The sequence below is a fragment of the Hyperolius riggenbachi genome, chromosome 9, assembly GCF_040937935.1.
Source record: "Hyperolius riggenbachi isolate aHypRig1 chromosome 9, aHypRig1.pri, whole genome shotgun sequence".
NCBI classification, from domain to species: Eukaryota; Metazoa; Chordata; class Amphibia; order Anura; family Hyperoliidae; genus Hyperolius; species Hyperolius riggenbachi.
In genome coordinates, this window is record NC_090654.1 from 197,497,888 (window position 1) to 197,522,864 (window position 24,977).

Below are 24,977 nucleotides of genomic sequence, written 5' to 3' on the forward strand. Positions count from 1 at the left end.
TAGGAAAGCAAGCAGGTCACCTATCATAATATCACAAATATAGTGTTTATTTTGAACAAAGTGTTTGGGAATCTTCAGTAACTGGACCTGGATGAAGCCACAAATGACATCAATGCTAATAATTTCAGTTTGACAAACATTTTATGCAACTCTATCCAGCTTGGAGCTGGAACATATACTAAAAATCAGCTATTGCATTTGGTTGCTTCAACTCCAGATTTGGCAAAAAAATCTGCAATGTGAAAATAGCATCTCTAGAATCCAAAAGTGAAAATAGGTTTTATGTATGCTGAACTGCTGTAGCAAGATTTTGTGATTTTAAAAAGAACCTGAGAGAGTCATAAGGTGTATTTATACTTACCTGGGGCTCCCTCAAGCCCCATGAGGTGTGACGGGCCCCTCCATTAACTTGTAATAGCTCCTGGTAATCCATCTGCCTGGCCGAGCACACCTGCAGCTTAAAACGCAGGATGCTACCCTTGCACGGGAACTCGGCGGGAGTGCGACCATGCATGTGCAGACTGGCCAGATTACTGGGAGCTATTGTAAGTGAACGGAGGGGCCCAAGAGGACGGCAAGGGACATCCGCACCTCATGGGGCTGGAGGAAGGCCCAGGTAAAGCACACCATATGACTCCATCTAAGGTACTCTTGGGTTCTGTGGATTTAAAAAAAAAAAAAAAAAACGACACTTACCTGGGGCTTCTATCTGCCCCCTGCAGCTGTCCTGTCCCGTGCCGTCCTCCTACGATCCTCTGTTCCCCGCCGTCGGTCCAATTATTCAGCTGATGCTACTGCGGCTGCGTGGCCATGAGCATGCTCACTGCCGCGCGCGTCTCTGGGAGCTTACTGCACAGGCGCAGTATGAGAAAACCTTGTACTGCGCCTGCGTAGTGAGCTCCCAGAGACGCGAGTGAGCACTATTTGTCTAGTTAGACAAATAAATGGACCAGGACCGGCAGCATGGAACGGACGGAGAATCATAGGAGGACGGCACAGGACACGACAGCTGCAGTGGGCCAATAAAAGCCCCAGGTAAGTGTCAGTGTTTGCTTTTTTTTTAAAGATCCACAAAACCCCTTTGAGTCAAAGAATCACAAAAACTGCTTCTGAGGTGTATAGTGGTGGGTGGATTGGTGTGTGTTTATCTTCAGGGTAGCCACTTTAAAATAACAGGATGTGGATGCAAAGGGCCATGTTACAAATCAGCAGAACTCATTTGATGACTTATACACATACATACCTCTTTCTGCATTCTGTAATATTCATCAATTGCATACTGGTACTTCGGGGTACTGACCCCCAGCACTGAAGCAATTTTCTCCCCCAGGAAGTCACAAACTGAGATTTAAAAAAAATGTACAGTCAAAAATTAGATAAATACTTCGGCACAAAGCATAGTAACAGGTAATGGACTTAGTGGTGGTTGCTAACCAATGTGCCTCTGCATTAACAGAGCAACAGGAGTAATAGTTTATAAAGAACAAGTATCAAAGCAGGCTTCAGTAGATAGCAAGATAGATTGTAACACAAAGACATTCTGGGTATGCCTGGTAATTTATGTACACAAACTCATCTTCAAAGGCTCCATATGAGAATCAACCTGGGGCACAGCTTCTTATGCCAAACTGCCCCCTTACCTACCTGTACACCAATCAATCAGCTATCAACTCTCTGGAAGATGCTGTATACGTCACTGCACTGTATTCACCCAAATTGCAACTAATTCCGTGCACAGCAGAGGTTCAGTTAGCACCAGGAGACAGAAGCTGATATTATTATTTAGTATTTATATAGCGCCGACATCTTCTGCAGCGCTGTACAGAGTATATATAGTCTTTTTACTAACTGTCCCTCAGAGGGGCTCACAATCTAGTCCCTACCATAGTCATATGTCTATATTGTGTAGTGTATGTATTGTAGTCTATGGGGGCAACCAATTAACTTATCTGTATGTTTTTGGGATGTGGGAGGAAACCGGAGTACCTGGAGGAAACCCACACAGACACGGGGAGAACATACAAACTCCTTGCAGATTTTGACCTCGCAGGGATTCAAACGGGGGACCCAGCACTGCAAGGCAAGAGCGCTAACCACTACACCACCGTGCTGCTACATAGACTTATAGTATATAGCCCTGAAAATGCCTTATTTTTATTTTAAAGCAGCAATTTAACCATGATCTGAACTTCATTCAGTAGCTGACAACCCCTTTCCTACAAGAAATCTTTCCTTTTTTTTTTTTTTTTTTTTTACAGATATCGGTGGGTATGTGTGGCTGACATTAAGGTGAAACCGCTCCCATAGCGTGATGTCAGGTCCATGGTCCTGACAGATTCCTGACTGTAAACCTCATTGCATTGTGGGAAATAACGTCTGTTTCCGACTGCTAAGCTCCCTGCTCGGCTATGTTTAGTGTTTGGCACTATTATTTGGCCTGAGGAAGTGGGCTCACACTCACAAAAGCCACCTCCTTTCTCTTCTTTTAGTCGTTTTTAATCTAATTTTATATACAGTACCTCTGGGTGCATCTTTATTATTATTATCCCCCCTCTCCCCCGCTCTTCTTCTAAAATGTATGTATGTATGTACTGCGTACGTACGTACGCGCACGCACGCACGCAAACAAACATCAGTTCCTGGTTAGCAGCCGTGTTTTTTGTCTGTGCACACTGCCTAAACTGGACGATTAAAAGCCAGGATCGCGGCGGGGAGCGGCAGAAACAGCAAAGAGGGATCCAGTGAATCACAGTGACTCGATTGGTATGTTTTTATTTTACAAATCGGACAGTACAGATTCTCTTTAAGCCTATCAAACATGAATGTTGAGACTGCTGTAAGGTCAGGTAGACAGGCAGGGGGTGTGGCTATGTCTGCTGCTTGTGTAGACAGGACCCATGTGACCACTCTCTGTTTTAACAAGAAATGGTGAGGGTGGTATGCCTGCAGTGTGACTCAGGTTCATGTTAATTTTCCTCTAAGTTCATGTTTCTTTTAAAAATAGTCACAGTGGGGTGATAATTTAACCAGAAATCCTACTACACAGAGGGCATGAGAAATGGAAATCATTAGTCCAAATAAAAATTTCCTTATTTGCAGGATCACATGCAATTTGATATTCTGTAGACTTTTCAAAAAGCGGAGCTCTAGCCTAATGTTTTGGTTCAGGTGCCATGTTGCATGAAGCACCTTTATCATGGCAGACTGAATTCCCAATCTGCATCACTTTCATTACTGGAACTGTATGATGGGAATGATGATGACACAACAATACCTGACAATGTTGATGTTGCCACTCTCAGCATATAAAACCACAGATATGGACCCCAGGTTAACTTTGACTAAAAGGAAGAAGAAAACAAAAATCTTAGATTAAAAACAAGATTTATTTTATAGCACAAGAAAACTGAAAACTACTTGTATCGTTATTATGCATTCTATACAGCATTGAGTGCATGTTCCATTGTGTTTTAGGGTACAGTATGTTAAATGAAAAAGCTATGGAGGCTGACATTAATTGCTATGGACTAACTTGCACATACAGTGGTGTGAAAAACTATTTGCCCCCTTCCTGATTTCTTATTCTTTTGCATGTTTGTCACACTTAAATGTTTCTGCTCATCAAAAACCGTTAACTATTACTCAAAGATAACATAATTGAACACAAAATGCAGTTTTAAATGATGGTTTTTTATTATTTAGCAAGAAAAAAAACTCAAAACCTACATGGAGCTGTGTGAAAAAGAAATTGCCCCCTGAACCTAATAAGGGGTTGGGCCACCCTTAGCAGCAACAACTGCAATCAAGCGTTTGCGATAACTTGCAACAAGTCTTTTACAGCGCTCTGGAGGAATTTTGGTCCACTCATGTTTGCAGAATTGTTGTAATTCAGCTTTATTTGAGGCTTTTCCAGCATGAACCACCTTTTTAAGGTCATGCCACAACATCTCAATAGGATTCAGGTCAGGACTTTGACTAGGCCACTCCAAAGTCTTCATTTTGTTTTTCTTCAGCCATTCAGAGATGGATTTGCTGGTTTGTTTTGGGTCATTGACCTGCTGCAGCACCCAAGATCGCTTCAGCTTGAGTTGACGAACAGATGGCCGGACATTCTCCTTCAGGATTTTTTGGTAGACAGTAGAATTCATGGTTCCATCTATCACAGCAAGCCTTCCAGGTCCTGAAGCAGCAAAACAACCCCAGACCATCACACTACCACCACCATATTTTACTCTTGGTATGATGTTCTTTTGCTGAAATGCTGTGTTACTTCTATGCCAGATGTAACTGGACACGCAGCTTCCAAAAAGTTCAACTTTTGTCTCGTCAGTCCACAAGGTATTTTCCCAAAAGTCTTGGCAATCATTGAGATGTTTTTTTTAGCAAAATTGAGACGAGCCTTAAAGAGAACCCGAGGTGGGTTTGAAGAATTTTATCTGCATACAGAGGCTGGATCTGCCTATACAGCCCAGCCTCTGTTGCTATCCCAAACCCCCCTAAGGTCCCCCTGCACTCTGCAATCCCTCATAAATCACAGCCATGCTGCTGACAAACAGCTTGTCAGAGCTGGCTGTGTTTATCTCTATAGTGTCAGTCTGCTGCTCTCCCCGCCTCCTGCAGAACTCCAGTCCCCGCCTGCATCCCTTCCCTCCCTGCTGATTGGAGGGAAGCGACGGGGGCAGGGACCGCAGCTATGCAGGAGGCGGGGGAGCAGCTGAGACTGACACTACAGATGTAAACACAGCCTCACAGCACGGCTGTGATTTATGAGGGATTGCAGAGTGCAGGGGGACCTTAGTGGGGTTTGGGATAGCAACAGAGGCTGGGCTGTATAGGTAGATCCAGCCTCTGTATGCAGATAATATTCTTTAAACACACCTCGGGTTCTCTTTAATGTTCTTTTTGCTTAAAAGTGGTTTGCGCCTTGGATATCTGCCATGCAGGCCGTTTTTGCCCAGTCTCTTTCTTATGGTAGAGTCGTGAACATTGACCTTAATTGAGGCAAGTGAGGCCTGCAGTTCTTTAGATGTTGTCCTGGGGTCTTTTGTGGCCTCTCGGATGAGTTTTCTCTGCGCTCTTGGGGTAATATTGGTCGACCGGCCACTCCTGGGAAGGTTCATCACTGTTCCATGTTTATGCCATTTGTGGATAATGGCTCTCACTGTGGTTCACTGGAGTCCCAACCCTTTAGAAATGGCTTTATAACCTTTACCAGACTGATAGATCTCAATTACAGTACTTTTGTTCTCATTTGTTCCTGAATTTCTTTGGATCTTGGCATGATGTCTAGCTTTTGAGGTGCTTTTGGTCTACTTCTGTGTGTCAGCTCCTATTTAAGTGATTTCTTGATTGAAACAGGTGTGGCAGTAATCAGGCATGGGGGTGACTACAGAAATTGAACTCAGGTGTGATAAACCACAGTTAAGTTATTTAACAAGGGGGGCAATCACTTTTTCACACATGGCCATGTAGATTTGCAGTTTTTTTTCCTCACTAAATATTAAAAAAACATTATTTAAAACTGCATTTTGTGTTCAATTATGTTATCTTTGACTAATAGTTAAAGTGAACCTCCAGACTAAAAATCGACTCAGCAGCACTGAAAAGGCTTGGTGTTTCTTTAACAGTTTCACAGCATCAGAACTTTATTTCTCTTATCCAAGCCTCATTTTTAGCTGCACAGAAGAAAACTGCCCGGGCTTTTTTCCCCTGAGGCTGTGCAAAGCATGATGGGATTTCTGATGTTGTTGCTCTAGTTCTGCTGTTTTGGTGCACATTTTTTTTTTTTACATTTTAAATTTGACATTTGAAGCCTAGCGTGTGCAGCTGGGAGGGGATATCAGGACACAGGACAGTTGGAACTGTGTCTCCTGCTCCTTGTCACCTCCTTTCAACCAAAAAGATGGCTGCCCCATGACAAAGATGGAAGCCCCCATGAATCACAAACATTTGCCTGTTCTTTTAAAACAGGGTGGGTAAAAAATTATATTACCTATCTATTCTAATTAACATAACTAATGTAACTTTATGACAGCCTGTGTGCTGGTGAAAATCTATAATCTACTGTAATGGAGTGTAACACAGGGAAACATTAGTGCCTTAAGTGAGGCATTAAGAATTTCCCTTCCGGGGGTCTTACATTCACTTACTATATTCTTCACACTTAATAGTGCATTTGTACACAAAAATACATACTTAAAGGGAGTCTGAAGCCAAAAAACCAGATACTTACCCCCCCCCCCCCCCCCCCGTTGGTAGTCTCCAATCGGGCTTTGTAAGTCTTCAGGAGCACTCGAGCTCCCAAAGACAGGCCACTCCATACTGCGCACTCACGCATGCGCAATACTGCCTGTGTTTGGGAGCACTTGGGCTTCTGAAGCATCCCGTAGCAGGAGATTTGAATGGAGGAGCCTGCGGGGGGAAAGAGAGGATGAGGAGAGGAACAGGAAGGCAATACAGGACCCAGAGCCTTCCCTCTCCTTCGGTAAGTATCTGTTTTTTTGTGGCTTCAGATTCACTTTAAAAAGAAAACAATGAAGGCTCCCAAAATATATAAAACTAAAATTACTTTAAAAAGGAGAGTAGTAGTAGTTAGCTTACCTCTCCTGAAGAACAATAGCCAAATTACTTTGTAGGAGTTCAAAAATGTTATTGCACAAAAGTAGGTGACAATGCGTATCGCAGGCTTTACCCGCTTCCTCGGGTCTATAGTACACACAAAAATAGTGCTGGTATCATAATAGCTTGTTATGACACTTGCTTTAACTACTTTTCAGGCTCTCAGTCCAATCAAAAATGTAATTAATAATTGTAGGCATTTGCTGATCCAGAGAGAATCGCTAGTGCACACAGTTCTTCACTGAAACACATTCAACCCCTTGCCGCAACACAAACATACTGCTGCACACTTTTTTAAAAGGAAAAAAGCATGCAGTTCAATCACCGTCATTTGCACTGTACCTCAACTACATGACAAATGCACAAAATTTCAAGGAAAATGCATGTATTTTTTATATCTTTCCATGCAGGTTTAGTGGGACTAAACCCCAACCCCAAACCAAATTCTCAGGAAAAAAAAAAGTTGTGTTAGTTTTAATTTGTTGACAAGCCTGTGCAGACATTTATCCCTGGTTGGTTGGCCGACTTGGCAGGTAGTGGCAGTACGCGCAGGGAAATCTGTCACTGCGACCTTTAAAACCATGTGACAGGATTGCATCATGTTATCTGTTTTCTTAATGTCTCTGGATACAGTATTTAATTACAGTGTTTTTCTTCCTAGACTTCTCCTCTCAAAAAGCACATCTCATGTAGCTATGTAAACAAAGCCCTGTAATATGCAAATTATAGCAGTCAGATGAGTGAGCATGACTTGAAAAATAGAAACAAACATGCAGTCCTGCATTTCATGTGTGTGAGATCTAAGAGAAAAGACTAGTGTGAGCACACAGCCCCAGCACATAGCCCTCGTGTCGGCCACATCCCTGAGGCAGGGAACATAGGCAGAAACGCTAGTCTATGTACTACTGTAATACAAGTCTATGGGCCGCAAGTAGAATTGCTATATGTGCATTTTACATTGTGCTCTTTTGAAAACGCACAACTTGCTGCATTCTTTTCAAAAATGCAAGTAAAACACACATAATGTAACTCAATAGACACATGTTTTTACATGCTTTTTTGATGTGTTCTTTTTTAAAAAAAAATATGTTACTGTATTTTATTCCATTGATTAGGTAAGTTAATAAGAGTTGCAGATTGCCCGGCAGGATCATAGTGAACCAGAACTCCTAGGAGTGTGTAATTTCAATTTCAACAGCAACTGGTCTGAGTGTATTAACCAGTTCACCCCCAAGGGTTTTTACCCTAACGGACCAGAGCAATTTTCACCTTTCAGCGCTCCTCCCTTTCATTCACCAATAACTTTTTCACTACGTATCACAGCAAATTGATCAATACCTTGTTTTTATTGCCGCTAAATAGGCTTTTTGGAGGCGATATTTATTTTCAGTAATACCTTTTCTTTTTATGCATTTTAAAGGGAAAAACAAGGAAAAAAATGAAAAAATACACAATTTCTCCATTTTCATCCCCTATAGTTTTAAAATAAACACTGCTAATGTGCATAAAACACACACATTTTATCTGCCTATTTGTCCTGGTTGTCACAATATATAAATTATGTCCCTAGTGCAAAGTATGGTGACAATATATTATTTGGAAATAAAGGTGTATTTTTCCTATGTTGTGTTTTTTGTTTTCTCATTGCATACTACCAATGAATTCAAGCCCTTATTTGCAAATATAACAGTAGTTCACCCTCATAGCATATATATTTTAAAAGCTGAGTCCCTAAGGTAACTATTTATGCATTCGGTTTTCAATTCTGTCACTTTTGGTGTTTTTTACAAGTGTTTTATTTTGGTACAGAGTATATGGAAATAACAGTTTTATTGCTTCTCATTCAGTTTGCCAAAAAACAAAAATCAAATGACATATGCATAATCTCTCAAACACCCCAAATTATCTTCTCTTGCTTGTCACGGTTAAAATGATACCCTATACACATCATCAGATAGTGTTTTGGCCACATAATACACTGTTAATCATGAGCAGCGCCAATGTATTTTTCAAGGCCAATTTTTGCACCAGAAACAATACAGTCATACTTTCCTAGAAAAACCCCTGGTGTCTCAGAACATTTGATATAGGTCATAAATGATACCATTCTGAAAACTAGAGAACCAGACCTACCCAAATATACATATTTTGTAACATTTGCACTTTTGCGGTTTTGATGAAATTGCACCGTAACTTTGAAAATGTTTTTTTTTTACAGTTTTCTTTACTTTGGCATGAAAAAACAATTCAAATGACATATGCATGATCTCTCAAACACCCCAAATTATCTTCTCTTGCTTGTCACGGTTAAAATGATACCCTATACACATCATCAGATAATGTTTTGGCCACATAATACACTGTTAATCATGAGCAGCGCCAATGTATTTTTCAAGGCCATTTTTTGCACCAGAAACAATACAGTCATACTTTCCTAGAAAAACCCCTGGTGTCTCAGAACATTTGATATAGGTCATAAATGATACCATTCTGAAAACTAGAGAACCAGACCTACCCAAATATACATATTTTGTAACATTTGCACTTTTGCGGTTTTGATGAAATTGCACCGTAACTTTGAAAATGTTTTTTTTTTTACAGTTTTCTTTACTTTGGCATGAAAAAACAATTCAAATGACATATGCATGATCTCTCAAACACCCCAAATTCTCTTCTCTTGCTTGTCACGGTTAAAATGATACCCTATACACATCATCAGATAATGTTTTGGCCACATAATACACTGTTAATCATGAGCAGCGCCAATGTATTTTTCAAGGCCATTTTTTGCACCAGAAACAATACAGTCATACTTTCCTAGAAAAACCCCTGGTGTCTCAGAACATTTGATATAGGTCATAAATGATACCATTCTGAAAACTAGAGAACCAGACCTACCCAAATATACATATTTTGTAACATTTGCACTTGTACGGTTTTGCTGAAATTGCACCGCAACTTAGAAAATTGTATTTTTTGACAGTTTTTTTTACTTTGGCACACAACAACAATTCAAATGACATATGCATAATCTCTCAAACACCCCAAATTCTCTTCTCTTGCTTGTCACGGTTAAAATGATACCCTACACACATCATCAGATAGTGTTTTGGCCACATAATACACTGTTAATCATGAGCAGCGCCAATGTACTTTTTAAGGCCCTTTTTTACCAAATGCAACAATGTAATTCTTTCTTCTCAAAGCCCCAGGAGTGTAAGACCATTCAATAAAAGACACAAATGTTACCATTCTGAAAACTAGAGACTCAGGCCTACTCCGTTGCAAATAGAATAATTTAAGTGAGGCCTAAATCACTATACATAACATGAATGACAGATACATTGGAACTCACCATTGCAGGTCTAGCAGGATGGAGAAAGGCCAGAGGTCATACGCCAAGGCAAGCCAGTGGTCAGAAGATGGGGGGTGGTCTGCAGAGTAAAGTCCTGTGGCAAACACTCTCGCCTTGCAGCAGCAAGTCCAAATGGGAAAAAAACTATTTGCAGGTTGTAGGAGTCTTGGGTTTCCTCTAAGCTTCTGGGTTTCCTCCCACATCCCCAAAAAAGGTGGTAATGTTAACTAGTGGTAATTGTGAGCTCCTTTGAGGGACAGTAAGTGGCAAATAAAAGTAGAGAGGAAAAAGTCCAGTGAAAATTTAGGGTAATGAAGAAGGAAAAAAAAAAAAAAAAAAGTCTAATAGCTGCTGAGGGTATGGTATGCCTCAAAGCAGCCGGCAACGCAGAGTCCCGGCTGTGAGGGGCACTTTGGGCAGTGGTATCTGCTGTCTTTCCGCCTCTTGTGCTTGGTGCACACCCGGCATCGCTTCTGTGGCTTCGCCTTAATTGGGTTCGGGGGGATCAGGGCAGGAAAATGTTTTCCCCTTAGGCGAACTGCTCCATCCAGTTGCATTGGATTGAATTCCTCCATAAGGTGTACGCTTTCATTGATCAGCGATCTTAAAGCTTGTCGCATAAACGGGAGGTAGCTGTCACCGTGGCATTTCTTTTTATAAAGCACAAATGCGTTGTGCATGGCCATCTGCAGGAGGTAAAAAAAAACTTTTTTGTACCAGGCCCTCTTTTTTTTTTTTAAAAAGTAGTAGGAGAGCATTTGGTCCGCAAGATCCACCGCACCCATATTTTTTGTGTAGTCGACCAATGCCATTGGCTTCTCGATCCGCTCTCTGGAGGTTGTGACAGGAACCACTTCTTCATTATGAATTGAAGTCAGGACCATGACGTCTCTCTTGTCCCTGAATTTTATAGCCAGGAGCTCACCACTTCTGAGACTGTGTGTTTCCCCTTTCGATAATTTTTTATTAACCACCTGTGGTGGGAGGCCTTTGCGGTTTGGCCTCACTGTCCCACAGGCACCAGTCTCTGCAGAATATAAAAATTTGAAAAGGGGAATGCTGGTGTAGAAGTTATCCACGTACAAATGATAGCCTTGGTGGAGGAGTGGGTTGGCTAGTTCCACCACAATTTTCCCACTGGTTGGCATGTATGGTGGGCACCCAGCTGGTTGCAAATGGCTATCTTTGCCCTCATACAGGAAAAAAGAATAGGTGTAGCCAGTGCTGCTCTCACATAGTTTATAAAATTTTATCCCATACTTGGCAGCCTTACTTGGAATGTATTGTTTTATCCCTAATCTGCCATGGAAGGGTAGGAGGGATTCATCCACTGCAACCTCTCTCTCTGGGGTGTACACCTCGCTAAATTTTGTACTGAGGTGGGTGAGGATGGGCCTCAGCTTAAAAAGCTTGTCATGTCCAGGATCACCTTTGGGGACATTGTCCGAATTGTCGGCAAAGTGCAGGCACTTCATAAGAGCCTCATAGCGCTGCCTGCTCATGGAAGCTGGAAACAGGGGTGTTGCGTGCATAAAGTCCTTAGACCAGTACAGTCTTATTTCTGGCTGTTGGAGTATGCCCATGTGTAGTGTTAGGGCCAGAAACACCTTTAGCTCAGGTATGGTGGTGGGCTCCCATTTCTCAGCCAAATAGCAGGTGGGCTTCTGCGCAATATACTGCTGCGCAAACAAATTAGTTTGCTCCACAATGTGCTGCAGCAAATCATCACCCACAAAGAGCTGGAAGAAGTCAGCAGGCCCGAAGTTGTCAGTGGGCACTAATATTTCGCTTGCCCCTGTAAAAGGCGGGATGTTGGGTGCTACAAGGTTAGCGGGTGACCAGGTGCCCCGAATTATGTCCTCAGGTACCGGTGGGCGTACCTGCCTTTGCCTGGCTCCCCTTCGGCCTCTGCTGCTAGCTGCAGCAGTGCTACCCACTGAGCCCCCTGCGGTGGCATCTGAAGGGCCCTGGACAGTGGTTCCCCTCTGGCCTGTGCTGCTAGCTGCAGCTGTGCTACCCACCGAGCCCCCTGCGGTGGATTCTGAAGGGCCCTCACCAGTGGACTCATCATCCCTCCTGAAGCGGCGAGATGGCTGCCCAACGCTCTCTGAACTGTCAGAATCTGACTCAGAGCTGCTGCTCGTTGGGTGCCATTCGCTCCCTGAATCGTCCCCACTGCTGCTGCTCTGCTGGAGGAAGGCGGCTGCCTCCTCAACAGAATACAGTCTCCTCGCCATAGTAAGCAAAGGGGATAGATAGATAGATAGATAGATAGATGGATGGATGGATGGGAGGGAGGGATGGATGGATGGATGGATGGGATGGATGGATGGGATGGATGGATGGGATGGATGGATGGGATAGACAGACAGATCGATCGATCAACCGAGCAATTGATCAATAACAGAAAGATTTTTTTTTTATTTTTTTTTTTATTTTTTTTTATGAAGATGAAAAAAAGGATATAGATAGAAAGAAAGTATAGATAGAAATATCAGAGAAAGGGTAAAAGAGGGGTGAAGAAGTACAGAAAAGTACTAAGAAGTACTAAAAAGTACTAAAATAAAACAGAAAATCAGTAAATGGCAAAGGAGGGGGAGGATAAGGGGTTAATAAAAAAGTATGGGGATAAAATTTTATTTAAAAATATAAAAATCCTACCACAATCACAGTCTTTCTCCCTCACAGCTCCTGTCACCTCTGAATGCTGATTGACAGCAGTCTGAGGTGACAGATGAGCTGGGAGGGAGAAAGCAACTTTGTTTACAGACACTACAGGACAGATCATTGTTACTGGCTTGTAACAATGATCTGCCTTGTTACTGGCACTTGATTGGCCCAGGGACCATGTGATTCCCTGGTCCAATCACCAAGCCGCGGGACCCGACGTGCGCGCGCAGCGGGAGCGCGCCCGCTCGCACACAGCAGCAGAGTTACAATGTAACTTATTAAAACGTCCTGTTGCCATTAATAGCGGCGAACATGACGTTTTAATGCGTTACATTGTCCCTAAATGGTTAAGTGATAAAGATGCTAATCCTGCATTCAAAACTTGCAAAACTTTTTCTGCTGTTATGATTTGGAGTTATCACATACCTTAGGAGCACTGGCCCTTTAGTAGTCAGTGCCAAACAGTGGGAGTTCTTTTTATCTATAATATATTCCACCTCTTCCATTTAATTCCCTGCCTAGCTTCTTATCTGAAACACCTCTGCTCACTTGTGTTTAAACCAAGAGTTGTGGCTCAAGAAAATAAGTTAGGCCCCGTTCATACACTTATTTAATTTTGCTTGTGTTGTATGGAATTGCGATTTCACGTTCATTGCACATTATTTTAAAGGCAGCATTGCATTTGACCTGCGGGTTTATTTGTGTGCGTTATATTTTACTGCATTTTTAAATCATGCTGCAGTGTTGCTTTTTACTGGGTCCGATGTGTGATTAGCATTTAATGTAAATCAATGAAAATGCAGAAAAATCATATCAGATTTTGAAGTTAAGTAGATACCGTACATTCTCATGTAAATTAACTTCATTGGTATGCATAAAAAAACAAAATCACAATCGGGGGGAAAAAAAATTGCATAACTAGCACGAACAAAAATGTGGGATTGCAGAGGAAGTAATTCAAAAGACAAAACCGAAATATTTCAAAATGCGAAATTGTAAAAACTTGGAAAATCGCAAGAAATTGCATGAATAAGTGCCTTACTGTCTGTTGGTGTCCATATAAGCGAGTCATTGGCCAAAATCAGCAGGACTGGTTGCACTGGTCAGTGAGGAGGTCTATGGTATGATTGTTTATAGGTACAGTCATACATGCCTTTACTTTTTCCTAATCTAATGCAGAGGCGTAGCTTGGGTTTTCAGCACCCGGGAACAATGACAGTTTTTGCGCCACCCCCCCCCCCCTATGGGTGTGGCCATGCATCATAATGTGACTGTGGTCATGGGTGGAGTCAAATGTACAAATTCTGTTAAGATGGCTATATCTGCCCCTCCCCCTCCCTCCGTTTAGATAGCCAAATGTGCCCCCTTCCCCATTCAGATAGCCTGATGTGCCCCCCTTTTAAATAGCCAAATGTGCCCCCTATTAACCTTCTTGGCGGTATGGACGAGCTCAGCTCATCCATAGCCGCCGAGGCTGATATCTCTGGCCCTGCTGGGCCGATTTACTTGAAATAAACTGTGCCACACGCAGCTAGCACTTTGCCCACACGCAGAGGCGGAAGGCCCCCCCCCGCTAGAGCCCTGCGCTACCTGGACCAAACACTTTCAGGCAGCGCAAAGGGCTGGATCTTAGGCGTCTGACGTCAGGACATCATCCCGATCGTCGCCATGGCGACGGGGTAAGCCCAACAAGAAATCCCGCTCTCCGCGGGATTTCTTAATTGTGATCGCCGAAAGCGATCAGAAGGGTGCACCATGTGCGCCCTCTAGTGGGCTATCATTCTGCCAACTTTTAGTTGGCAGCATGGAAAAAAAAAATGACATGCAAAAGACCCTGCTGCCGCCACCCTGGCAATTTAAATAGAACGCCAGGGTGGTTAATAGCTAGATGCACTCCCCTTTAGCCAGATGTGCCCTGCTTTTTCTGCTGCTGTTAACGCTTCTGCACTCCTCTGCAGGGGCACTTTGGACAGCCAGTGAGCCACCTCTCATGCGCATGGGGGTGCAGCAGCAGTGCTGAGTGCCCTCACAGTGCAGCACCCAGTCTCCACTTGCCCATACATAGCTATGCCTCTGATCTAATGGACTGAAATAATCAGAGAAGCCCTGCTACATTCAGTCACAGTTGTGCCGATCACCAGCAACATTAATGTGTGCGGGATTCATTCCCAGCAAGATGGATATAAGCATTAAATAATTAAGATCAATTACTCGAGCAGCCATCAAGCTTCTACATCCTCTGCTAGAAAAAAAACATTAGTGGAGTCAGAACTGCAGTTAACACTTTCTAAACAAACCATTGTTGGGCTCCTGCTAACTGGGCAGGGGAACCATGACTACTATTACATTTTGTGCACCATATTAAAAAAAAACCAAAAAAAAAAACGTTGCTATAGTAAATTTTGGCAGGTGTGCAACTGTACACATTTACACTGACTTGAATTACATCTGAACGTCAACAACTTTGCTCATTCTGACCAGCAGACTCACTGACTAGAGTAGCTCCTATATACTAGTCCTTCTAGCCTTGCACAGAAGTAGAGAGGAAGTGGTCCATTCATGAACAATCCCTCTTTCAACAAAACCACACAATCGATTTAGCATTATTGTGCTGGAGGTTTGGCAGAACTGACACCGCAGATAAATGTTTCTTTGGATTGCAGTAAAGGCAGCCTTGGGCTTAAAAATGTAGTCTGCAGATAACAGGCCAGAGCACCTAGAGAAGGCCTACTGTCTGTAGACTAGCCCCCAGACATTATAATGTAATAACGGGATTGGAAGTCAGAAGAGGATGCCGGGAGTGCAGTGCTATGAATGGGTGAAGAGAGCAAGGTGGTCCAGCGATCAAAACATTTACAGTAACTAGAGAAGCTCCCTGCGCCGCTCTGCATAGCCTGCCAGGCTGGGGAAGGCACACTTCCCCGGCAACAGAAAAAATGTGTCCCTGCAGCCACGTTAAATTTTACTTTATGTTAAAGAATGCAAAATATAGATAGCATTCTTTAAAGAGAATCTGTACTCTAATATTCTTACAATAAAAAGCATACCATTCTATTCATTATTTTCTCCTGTGCCCCTCTGTGCTGTTTCTGCCACTCTCTGCTGCAATCCTGGCTTGTTATTAACAGTTTTAGGCAGTGTTTACAAACAAACTAACCAGCTTCTAATAGGCTCAGCTAAGCCTAGTGTATGAGTCATTCAGAGTATGCAGGGGGCCTGCAGAGGGTGTGTATCGCTTCTACCAATCACAAGCAGCCCTGCACATTCCACACAATCAAGCTTTAGCCCGACAAACAGGACAGAGGAAAGATACATTGATTTATTACAGAGACAGTGCAGTTAGGAAAGACTGCAGTAAGCCAGAGCAGATTAGAACAGGCATAGGAACTTATAGGATAGAAGAACTAAGGCTGAAAAAATTGTTACAGAGTCTCTTTAATGGTGGCCATACACGGTACAATAAAAACGTTCGATTTTCCCGTTTATTCGATCTAAATGATCGAATTTAATGAAAGTTGAAAATATTTTTTTTTTCGATCAAGAAATTCGAACGATTATCCCGTTTTTTCGGGAAAAATGATCGGACATGCTGGAAAAATCTTTATATTCGATCTAATGGAATAATCGAACTAAATTATCTAATTGAAAAATTGTACCATGTATGGCCACCTTAACAAAATAAAATTTAACATGGCTGCAGGGACAATTTTTTTCTGGTGTCTGTGGAAGTGTGCCTTCCCCAGTATATACATACACAGACAGCAGGGGTGCTTGTCTGTGCAGATGAGCTGCAGGGTCAAGGTGTAATAGAACGGATTTGTAACCATTCCCACACAGCCCAAAGTTCTAACTGGATTAATCTGGATGCACACGACAAGGGGGAACATATTGCTATGATGCCGGGCAGTGATGCAAAGGGAGAGCCAAATGACAGCTCTCCACTTCCGCTAAACTCCCCATTGGCATGAAATACTTTTCCCCCTCCGAGTTGTAGCAACCGCCAGAGCCCCAAATTACTGTTACGTGTGGCGCACAACATAGCATTTGTGCTATGACAGCTCCCAGCTTTGGCGCCGAAATGAACTGATCTGCACGACAAGGACTTCCCACCATGCGCAAGGTATAGTATCCTCAGCATACACTGATATATTCTTGGGTATGGGCCGTTTAGAACCCAACAATATCAGACACTGCTACTAATGGTACAGGCTAATGGCTCTGCCATGAAAGCGTATAACAGAAGAGAAAGGGGCACCCCTTCCATTGTGCCTCTGCCTAAGGGGAATGAATCAGATGTCCAGGCACTGGTACTCACTCTAGCTGTGGGGTTAGTGTAGAGAATAAGCACCCATTTCACAGAATTGTCCCAATCCCAAACCTGTCAAGGACCGCTGCCAGAAAAGACCATTCAACAGCGTCAAATGCCTTGGCCATATCAAGGAATGGGATAATAAGCGGACCCAACATTTTTGTGTTTACGCTGTATATTAGCGAACAGTCTGTGTAGATTTATTGCCGTGTTTTTCCCTGGCATAAAGCCAGTTTGATCGTCATGAATTAGGGACAAAATTGCTTTGTTTAGTATCATAGCAAGGACATCTGTGGGGAGGAGGTACAGTATATGGGTCAGTAGAATTAGCACAGTATGGGGTCCTTGCCAGGTTTGGAGAGCACCACTATTAGGGCCTCAGTCATGGTGGGGGGGGGGGGGGGGGCGAGTTGTTACTTTTCAAATTATTTACATAGAACATCTAACAGGTGGGGAGCAAGAATTTCTTGTATAGGTCTATAGGTATTCCATCTAGGCCAGGGGATTTTTTTATCCAGGAAACTGGCTAGGGCACACTATCTCCTCAAGTACGATGGGGTTATCTAATGGAGTTCTCTTGGTTTAGTCAGTCGTGGGAGTGTCACTTCCGTTAAATACATTCCTGAGTCTAGATGAGTTGCCTCCATCTTACTTGTATTTAGTGGTTTAGTCCACCAAAGCAGAGCTGACTCCTTGTGGGGTGGTGACTATGGAGCCATCTGCTGATGTTATTTTAGATATATAACGAGGGAGATGAATATGCCTTCACAAGGTGTGCTAGTAAAGTGTCTGCTTTTTCTCCTTGTTTGTAGTATAACTGCTTGCTTAAAGAAAACAGCTTATTAAGAGCAAGTTCCTCTGCTAGGTCCCTGTGTTCGCGCTGGGCCTTTCTCCACGTCTGCTGCAAATCAGGGGTGCGCTCATTAATCTATTGGGTTTCGCCAAGCCTAATCTGATCAGCCAGGTTTTGCATACGCTCTCTAGTGTCACCTTTTCAGTTAGCAACAGTCTGGATCAAAACCCAATGCAGAAATGCCTTGAAGGTGTTCCAGATCAGCACACAATCCTTATCGTCTCTATGCGCAAAGAAGAACAGCTCAATTTGTTTTGTAATAGCCTTATCTCCTTTGAGCAGGTCTAGCCAGAAGGGGTTTAACTTCCAAAATTTGAAAGGGGGGTGGTTACATACCCCCATGTATGGTAAATCGCAGTGGGGAGTGGTCTGATACCATGTGTGGCAAGATTGTAATATCAATGACTTGGGACTGTAAGTACCTGGATCATATCAATTCTGAAAAAATGTATTATGTCTACTGGAGGCGCAGGTGAATCCAGCGGTTTGTGGGCTGCAGCTTCTCCAGACATCTGATGCTAGGTACACACCATACAATTTTCTGTTAGATTTTTTCTTAGATTTACCTGCCAGATAGATTTACCTACAACATGGAAAAAAGCTAACAGAAGAATCTAACAGAAAATTGTATGGTGTGTACCTAGCATGACAGATCAATAACCGACATGAGCTGGACCAATGCTTTTTTATATTCGCTTGGGAAGGAGACCTGTCTATGCCAGGGTTGCAAAGTACATTGAAGTCACCTAGCCAGATAAAGGATATACCTGGAAATCACTGCATAGAATTAATATTGTGCTCATGTGCTTAAAGGATACCCGAGGTGACATGTGACATGATGAGATAGACATGGGTATGTACAGTGCCTAGCACACAAATAACTATGCTGTGCTCCTTTTTTCTTTCTCTGCCTGAAACCGTTAAATATCTGGTATGTAAGTGGCTCACTCAGTCCTGACTCAGACAGGAAGTGACTACAGTGTGACCCTCACTGATAAGAAATTACAACTATAAAACACTTTCCTAGCAGAAAATGGCCTCTGAGAGCAGGAAAGAAATAAAAAGGGTCAATAGTTCATAGATTTTAGCTCTGGCATACTTCAATGAATGTGTCATTGAGCAAAAACAATAAAACAGTTAAAACTTAAAAAGTACATTTTAAAACATAAAATAAAACTGTGGAATATCATTTTTAGGAGAAGGAAGATAGGGGGAGGGGGAAGATATAGATAGCCATGAGCAGTTCATGCTTACATTTCTCAAAAAGAAGATGAAGGAAAAAAAAAACTCCAGCAGACCAAATTCAGAGACAGAAGTAGAGGTTCTTATACTTCTTATCATTGATAAGTAATCTACAGGTAATTGGTAACTTTATGAATCTGATCTGCTTTGTGAACCATTTCAGCAAATGAACCTACTGAGCACAAAATTTACTGAAAGTCAGAACTGAAATCCCTACCAATCAAGAATCAATAAGATGTGGCCTATTTAGAAAATCAAGGTATAGCCAGGTATGTTGCTTTATGTTTTTATATCCTATTTACTGATGAAGATAGACCATATGCGTAGGGGGGGGGGGGTGAATGGGGGGGTTGGCGATAGTTCAATATGCTCTAGTCTGTGACCTTGTATGGTTTCTATGTGCCTTTTCCCAAAATAAATGTATCTGTTTAAAAAAAAAAAAAGATGGTGACACAATTTTACTTGTTATTGCTGTTAAAGATGACTGCAAAATATATAAGATTTGGTTGGGTACTTATTCAATTGAATGTTATAAGTAAAAACTACTAATGAGAGATTCTAACAGTACAGGTTTTAACTGGTAGATACAGTGTAAAGCACACGAGAACTTTCAACAGGAAATGAAGCAAGCTACTCAGCAAGGGCGATAGCTGTGTACAGCCAGTTTTCTGGGTATTTTTTCAACTAAACATTGCTTAATGGTTTAAACCATGTTTCTGTACAACTGAATGACATCATTCAATATTCCCCATCTTAATGGAACTGCGGTCACTACAGCTTCCTCTGTGCGGGGAAAAATAACTCATGACAATTTCTGTCACGAGTAATTATTTACCCTGGCCCTATTAAATAAGATTTGTCTAGAAAGATTTGGCAATGGGCAAACACTGAAAAAAAATTGGCATTTTTTTTATTATGTTATTTTCACTACAGTTCCTCTTTAAATTTTAACTAAGAAAGGTTGGTTCAGTGTTTTAAAGCGTACCTGAGATGGGGCTGAAGAAAAAAAATGTATACATACCTGGGGCTTCCTCAAGCCCCCTCCGGCCTAATTGCTCCCTCGTCGTCCTCAGTTGATGCCTGGTTTGTCCGCAACTGGTGCCGGTAAGTCGTCAAGTACTACTGCACTGCACTGGGTATGGGCATGTGCACATGTGCCCCTCTACTATTTGTTATAATATTTGTATTTTTTTTGTATATCCACTGGTGGTATGGTAGTGTAGACATTGATTCACGTGTATGCACACGCCCGCATGGTTTTGTGGGGACGTGGGCATGCACGCATGTGTGTTGCACCTCCTGTATGGATTAATTTAAAGCACTGGCACTTTTGATACTAGCACTCTAAGCACCTTTATTGGTCACGTTGAGCGCCTGTAGTGACCAGGAAGGTATTAATTTCATCTGTATTATATTTTCTATTTATCTATTATTCATGGTGGGGGGTTTAATAACCATTATAAATGGCAGCCTCTGGGGTTTGTTTGTTTTTTACTTTTTAACCGTTTTTAATGTACCTAGCTTGTTCAAATAAAGATATGACATTTTTTTTCATTGGAGATCTGATTCAGTATTTATTTTTGGTATAGCTATACTTTGCCTTGGATGGCTTTCTCTTTTTCTTAAATGGTGAAGTACTACTGCACAGGCACAGAACGCTCCTGGCCACAGGAGCACGGCCGGGCATGTGCAGTATTTCCCCTGGACCAAAGGACTTTCCAGGGCAATTTGCGGAGGATCCACGCGGTGACTGAGGATGACAAGGGAGCGATCAGGCTGGAGGAAGCCCCAGGTATGTGGGCTACCTAAAAAGGTAATTTCTAGAAGGAGGAAGATAGATGCAATTGTTTATCCCATCAGGTTATTTTCAACTCCGTGTCCTTTAAGAGCTAGTAGGGAAAGTTTCAAAGTTTAGACACCACTTAAGGGTTGCTTTAACATACCCAGTTGATGTTGCCCTTCGGGGAACAAGAGCTAATCCCCTTGGTGACATTGATGGGCCAGGCTGCACACATGTATTAGCTGTGTAGCTGACGATGCACGACAAGTGGCGCATGCGTGTCACATGGCGGAGCGGCGCAAACAATGGGAATGGTGTCGCTGGGGTTGAGTAGATCCGTCTGGTTCCGTACATGCCTCATTATCAGCTGAGGCGGTTATGATCGGCCGCCTCAGCAAACTTAAAGAGGAACTCCAGTGAAAATAATGTAATGAAAAAAGTTTTTACAATAATTATGTATAAATGATTTAGTCAGTGTTTGCCCATTGTAAAATATTTTAAATCCCTGATTTATATTCTGACATTTATCACATGGTGAAATTTTTACTGCTGGCAAGTGATGTAGCTGCTGCTTGCGGTTTTGGCAGTAGGACCCAGCTGTAAACAGCCATTTCCCACAATGCAACAGGGTTCACATTCAGGAAACTGCCAGGAGTACCACGGTCCTCAGAGTTTCTTGTGGGGGGGTTTCACCACAATATCAGCCATACAGCGCCCCCTGATGGTCTGTTTGTGAAAAGGAATAGATTTCTCATGTAAAAGGGGGTAACAGCTACTGATTGGGATAAAGTTCAATTCTTGGTCAGAGTTTCTCTTTAAGTCAGGCGTGTGTACAAGGCTTAAAGAGACACTGAAGCGGGAAAAAAAATTATGATATTATGATTTGTATGTGTAGTACAGCTAAGAAATAAAACATTAAGATCAGACACATCAGTGTAATTGTTTTTAGTACAGGAAGAGTTAAGAAACTCCAGTTGTTATCTCTATGCAAAAAAGCCATTAAGCTCTACGACTTTCAAAGCCCTGGAGAGGGCTGTTATCTGACTTTTATTATCTCAACTGTTTTCTTTTTCTCTGCCAGAGGAGAGGTCATTAGTTCACATACTGCTCTGAAAGAATCATTTTGAATGCTGAGTGTTGTTTAATCTGCACATATTAGAAAATACACCATATACCTGAAAATAAAAATATGAGAATTTTTTCTTTGCTGCTAATCTTCTAGTGATTATTCATAGTACACAACCAATTCATTATATCATATTTTTTTTCGCTTCAGTGTCTCTTTAATTCCCTTAACAAGGAACCTGGCGATTTATTCAAGCATTCCATGAGGGTTATTAAAATGTTCAAGGTCACACAAAGGAGGATGTAGTTTTAAGGCTCAACTTCCTGCTAACTTACAGTGCGGTATAACTAATAAGGGGTTTGCCAGTTAACAGCATACATGTAAAGCGAGGCAAAAATGCATGCAAATAATGCAGACATACAAAGAGGAAAATAACTGTATGTGAGCTGCAAGAAGATTCCAGGAACCTTCCAGAGAGAGGAAAAAAAACACAGGGAACAGTGAGAGCCCAATGTAGTATATATAGTAATCTAGAAATATATGGAGCAATGTAAGAATAGAAGGCATACTCGCAAACCCTGGTTGCCACCAATGGCACCACCGTCCCGTCTCGGACCACCGTTCACCGTCCCAACTTGGATCATTGAAATTCCCCTTTAAATCAGTGACTCTCCAGCAGATTAGGTCATTTTGGAGCCCGGCGCTGAAGCTGGGTGCAAACATAGTACTAGTGCTATGCAGCGCACCCTGCGGAAGGGAAATGCAGGGCTCTGGGGATTGCCAGACCTCAAATTACTCCTCTCTAGAAGTTGCTACAGTTCGGAGGGGGAATAGTACTTAGCGCCACTGGGGATTTGAGTGGCAGCAGGGTGAGCAGTCATTTGGCTCTCCCTGCGCCCACCTCACCCGCTACCAAATAATACGTACACCTCTCTAGAACAGTGATATTTATGAATAAATATAAAATATCAAACCTCCCATAAGAACAACTGTTGTAACAAGGCTATACTCTATCCAACTCCTCAAAGTAAAGCTAGACTTGAATTGAGAAAATGAGAACACTCTTCCCATTGACATTGTTACATAGTTAGTTCGGTTTAATTTGTCCATCAAGTCAAACCAGAAAATAAGTTAATTAAATAAATAAGCAAGCATTAGGTACAATCAGGGGAAGGCAAAGAAAAAAAAACCCTTAACAGGCTCGGGCCAAATAACCTTAGGCAGGGGACACACTTGTGTTTCAGTTTTTTGTGCGCCTTTTTTAAATGCGTTTTCTGCACACCCTGTGTGTTTGTATGTACAAAAACACGGACTTTTTTCACAGCAGCTAATGTAATTGATAAAAAAAACTGACAAAAATGTGCAAAATAAGGGCTGGATCACACAGTCGCCCCCCCCCCCCCCCCGCTTCCAGAAGCCTCTTGTTTGGTGGTGTTGCGTTCGGGCTTTCAGCAGCTTCCTGTCGCGATCTGTGTTTTTCGCCCCCACAAAAGGACATTAGACGCGGCAGTTAATAGACAGGTAGCGTCCAAAGTCGCCTGAAACGACTGGGAAAATTGGGATCGGAACACCACATTTGCACAAACCTGATACAAACGCTCCCATTCACTTGAATATGAGCGTTTAACGTCGAGTCCCAGACACTGGTGCTAAACGCCCGCCAAGCATACGTGTGAGCCAGTCCTTATTCTGTAGAATGTCAGTTTTTTTCTGCGCGCGAAAAGTTAAAGTGTACCAGAGACGAATAATAGTTAAAGTTTTCTACATACTTGAGGCTTCCTCCAGTCCCATCCGCATGGATTGCTCCCACACCACCATCCTCAAACTTCTCCAGCTCCGGTACTGGGTCCTGTAACTTGTCGCGGCTAGTCTGAGCATGCACAGTGTTCTCTCTCCAGCGGAGAATGGTACTGCGCCGAAGTTACGGGACCCGGTACCGGAGCTGGAGAAGGCTAAAGACGGCGGCATGGGAGAGATCCGTGCGGATGGGGCTGGAGGAAACCCCAGGTATGTATGTAAACTTTAACTATCTTTCATCTCTGGTTACCATTAAGTAAGTAGTAACTAGCCCATTGAGTAACATGAGTTTAACCACTTAAGGACCAGGGGATTTTGCTATGATCGGTGCTGCGTGGGCTATCCAGCCCGCAGCACCGATCAGGATTGAGCCAGGGCGACCAGACTTCCCCCCCCCTTTTTTTCCCTAGGGGGATGTCCTGCTGGGGGGGTCTGATCGCCGCCGGCTATTTCTGCGTAGCGGGGGGGGGGGGGGGGGCTCCTCAAAGCCCCCCTCCGCAGCTATTTCCGCCCTCTCTGCCCTTACCTGCTTCTCCCACAGTCTAAAAGGCTGTGCAGGACGGATAGCCGTCTAGGATAGGCTTCAGCCTATCAGATCCCGGCGATCAATGGCCAATCAGAGGCCGGGGATCGCTGATCTCCTTTACGAAGCTGCTGCGCAGCAGTGCCGTATGATGTAAACAGCGGGGATTTCTTCCCCGCGTATTTACATTTAGCTTGCGATTGGCGGCTCGCCGGCTGTTCACGGAAACACCCTCCGTGAACTGGCATGGAAAGGCCTCCATGCTAAACCACTAACGACCTGCCCGACGCCTATCGGCGTTAGGCGGTCGTTAAGTGGTTAAAACAGTTTTTCTGTACAGAAAACGCACACGAAAATAAGTGTGTCCCCTGCCTAAGGGGAAAAAATTCCTTTCTGACTCCAGGTGGCAGTCAGATAAAATCCCTGGATTAACTTTGTTAGAAATGAACTAGAAAAAGAATTGCACAATTTAAACACTTGCGCGTAAGGCACCCATACATCACTCTCATGGTAACCGATCAAGCATTCTATCAAATACTTTTAATCATATCGGATGCAAATAGGTGCTGCCACAAGCATGCCCAATAGTCCCGAAATTGGTCAAATGTATCGATCGGGCATGCTGCAAGATGTTGGGCCAACATTGTCTACTGGGTTTGCGGCGGTAACAGCGTGCGATAATGGGATGAGCAACGAAAATGACAAAACCCCAGGCGTGGTTTCCCTTAATGTGAATGTTCCCCCTGCCCGTGCAGTTCATACTT

General features: G+C 42.9%; 1 protein-coding gene across 1 annotated transcript in view; it reads right to left on the minus strand.

Annotated features, from left to right (window-relative positions):
• Nucleotides 1–24,977, minus strand: part of FAM177A1 (family with sequence similarity 177 member A1) — a 57,142-nt gene that overhangs the window by 7,061 nt on the left and 25,104 nt on the right. The window contains exons 3-4 of the mRNA XM_068253863.1: nucleotides 3,275–3,341; nucleotides 1,244–1,341 (exon numbers count right to left, since the gene is read on the minus strand). Of these exons, the coding sequence (XP_068109964.1) occupies nucleotides 1,244–1,341; nucleotides 3,275–3,341 (165 nt within the window). The remainder of the gene's footprint in view (nucleotides 1–1,243; nucleotides 1,342–3,274; nucleotides 3,342–24,977) is intronic.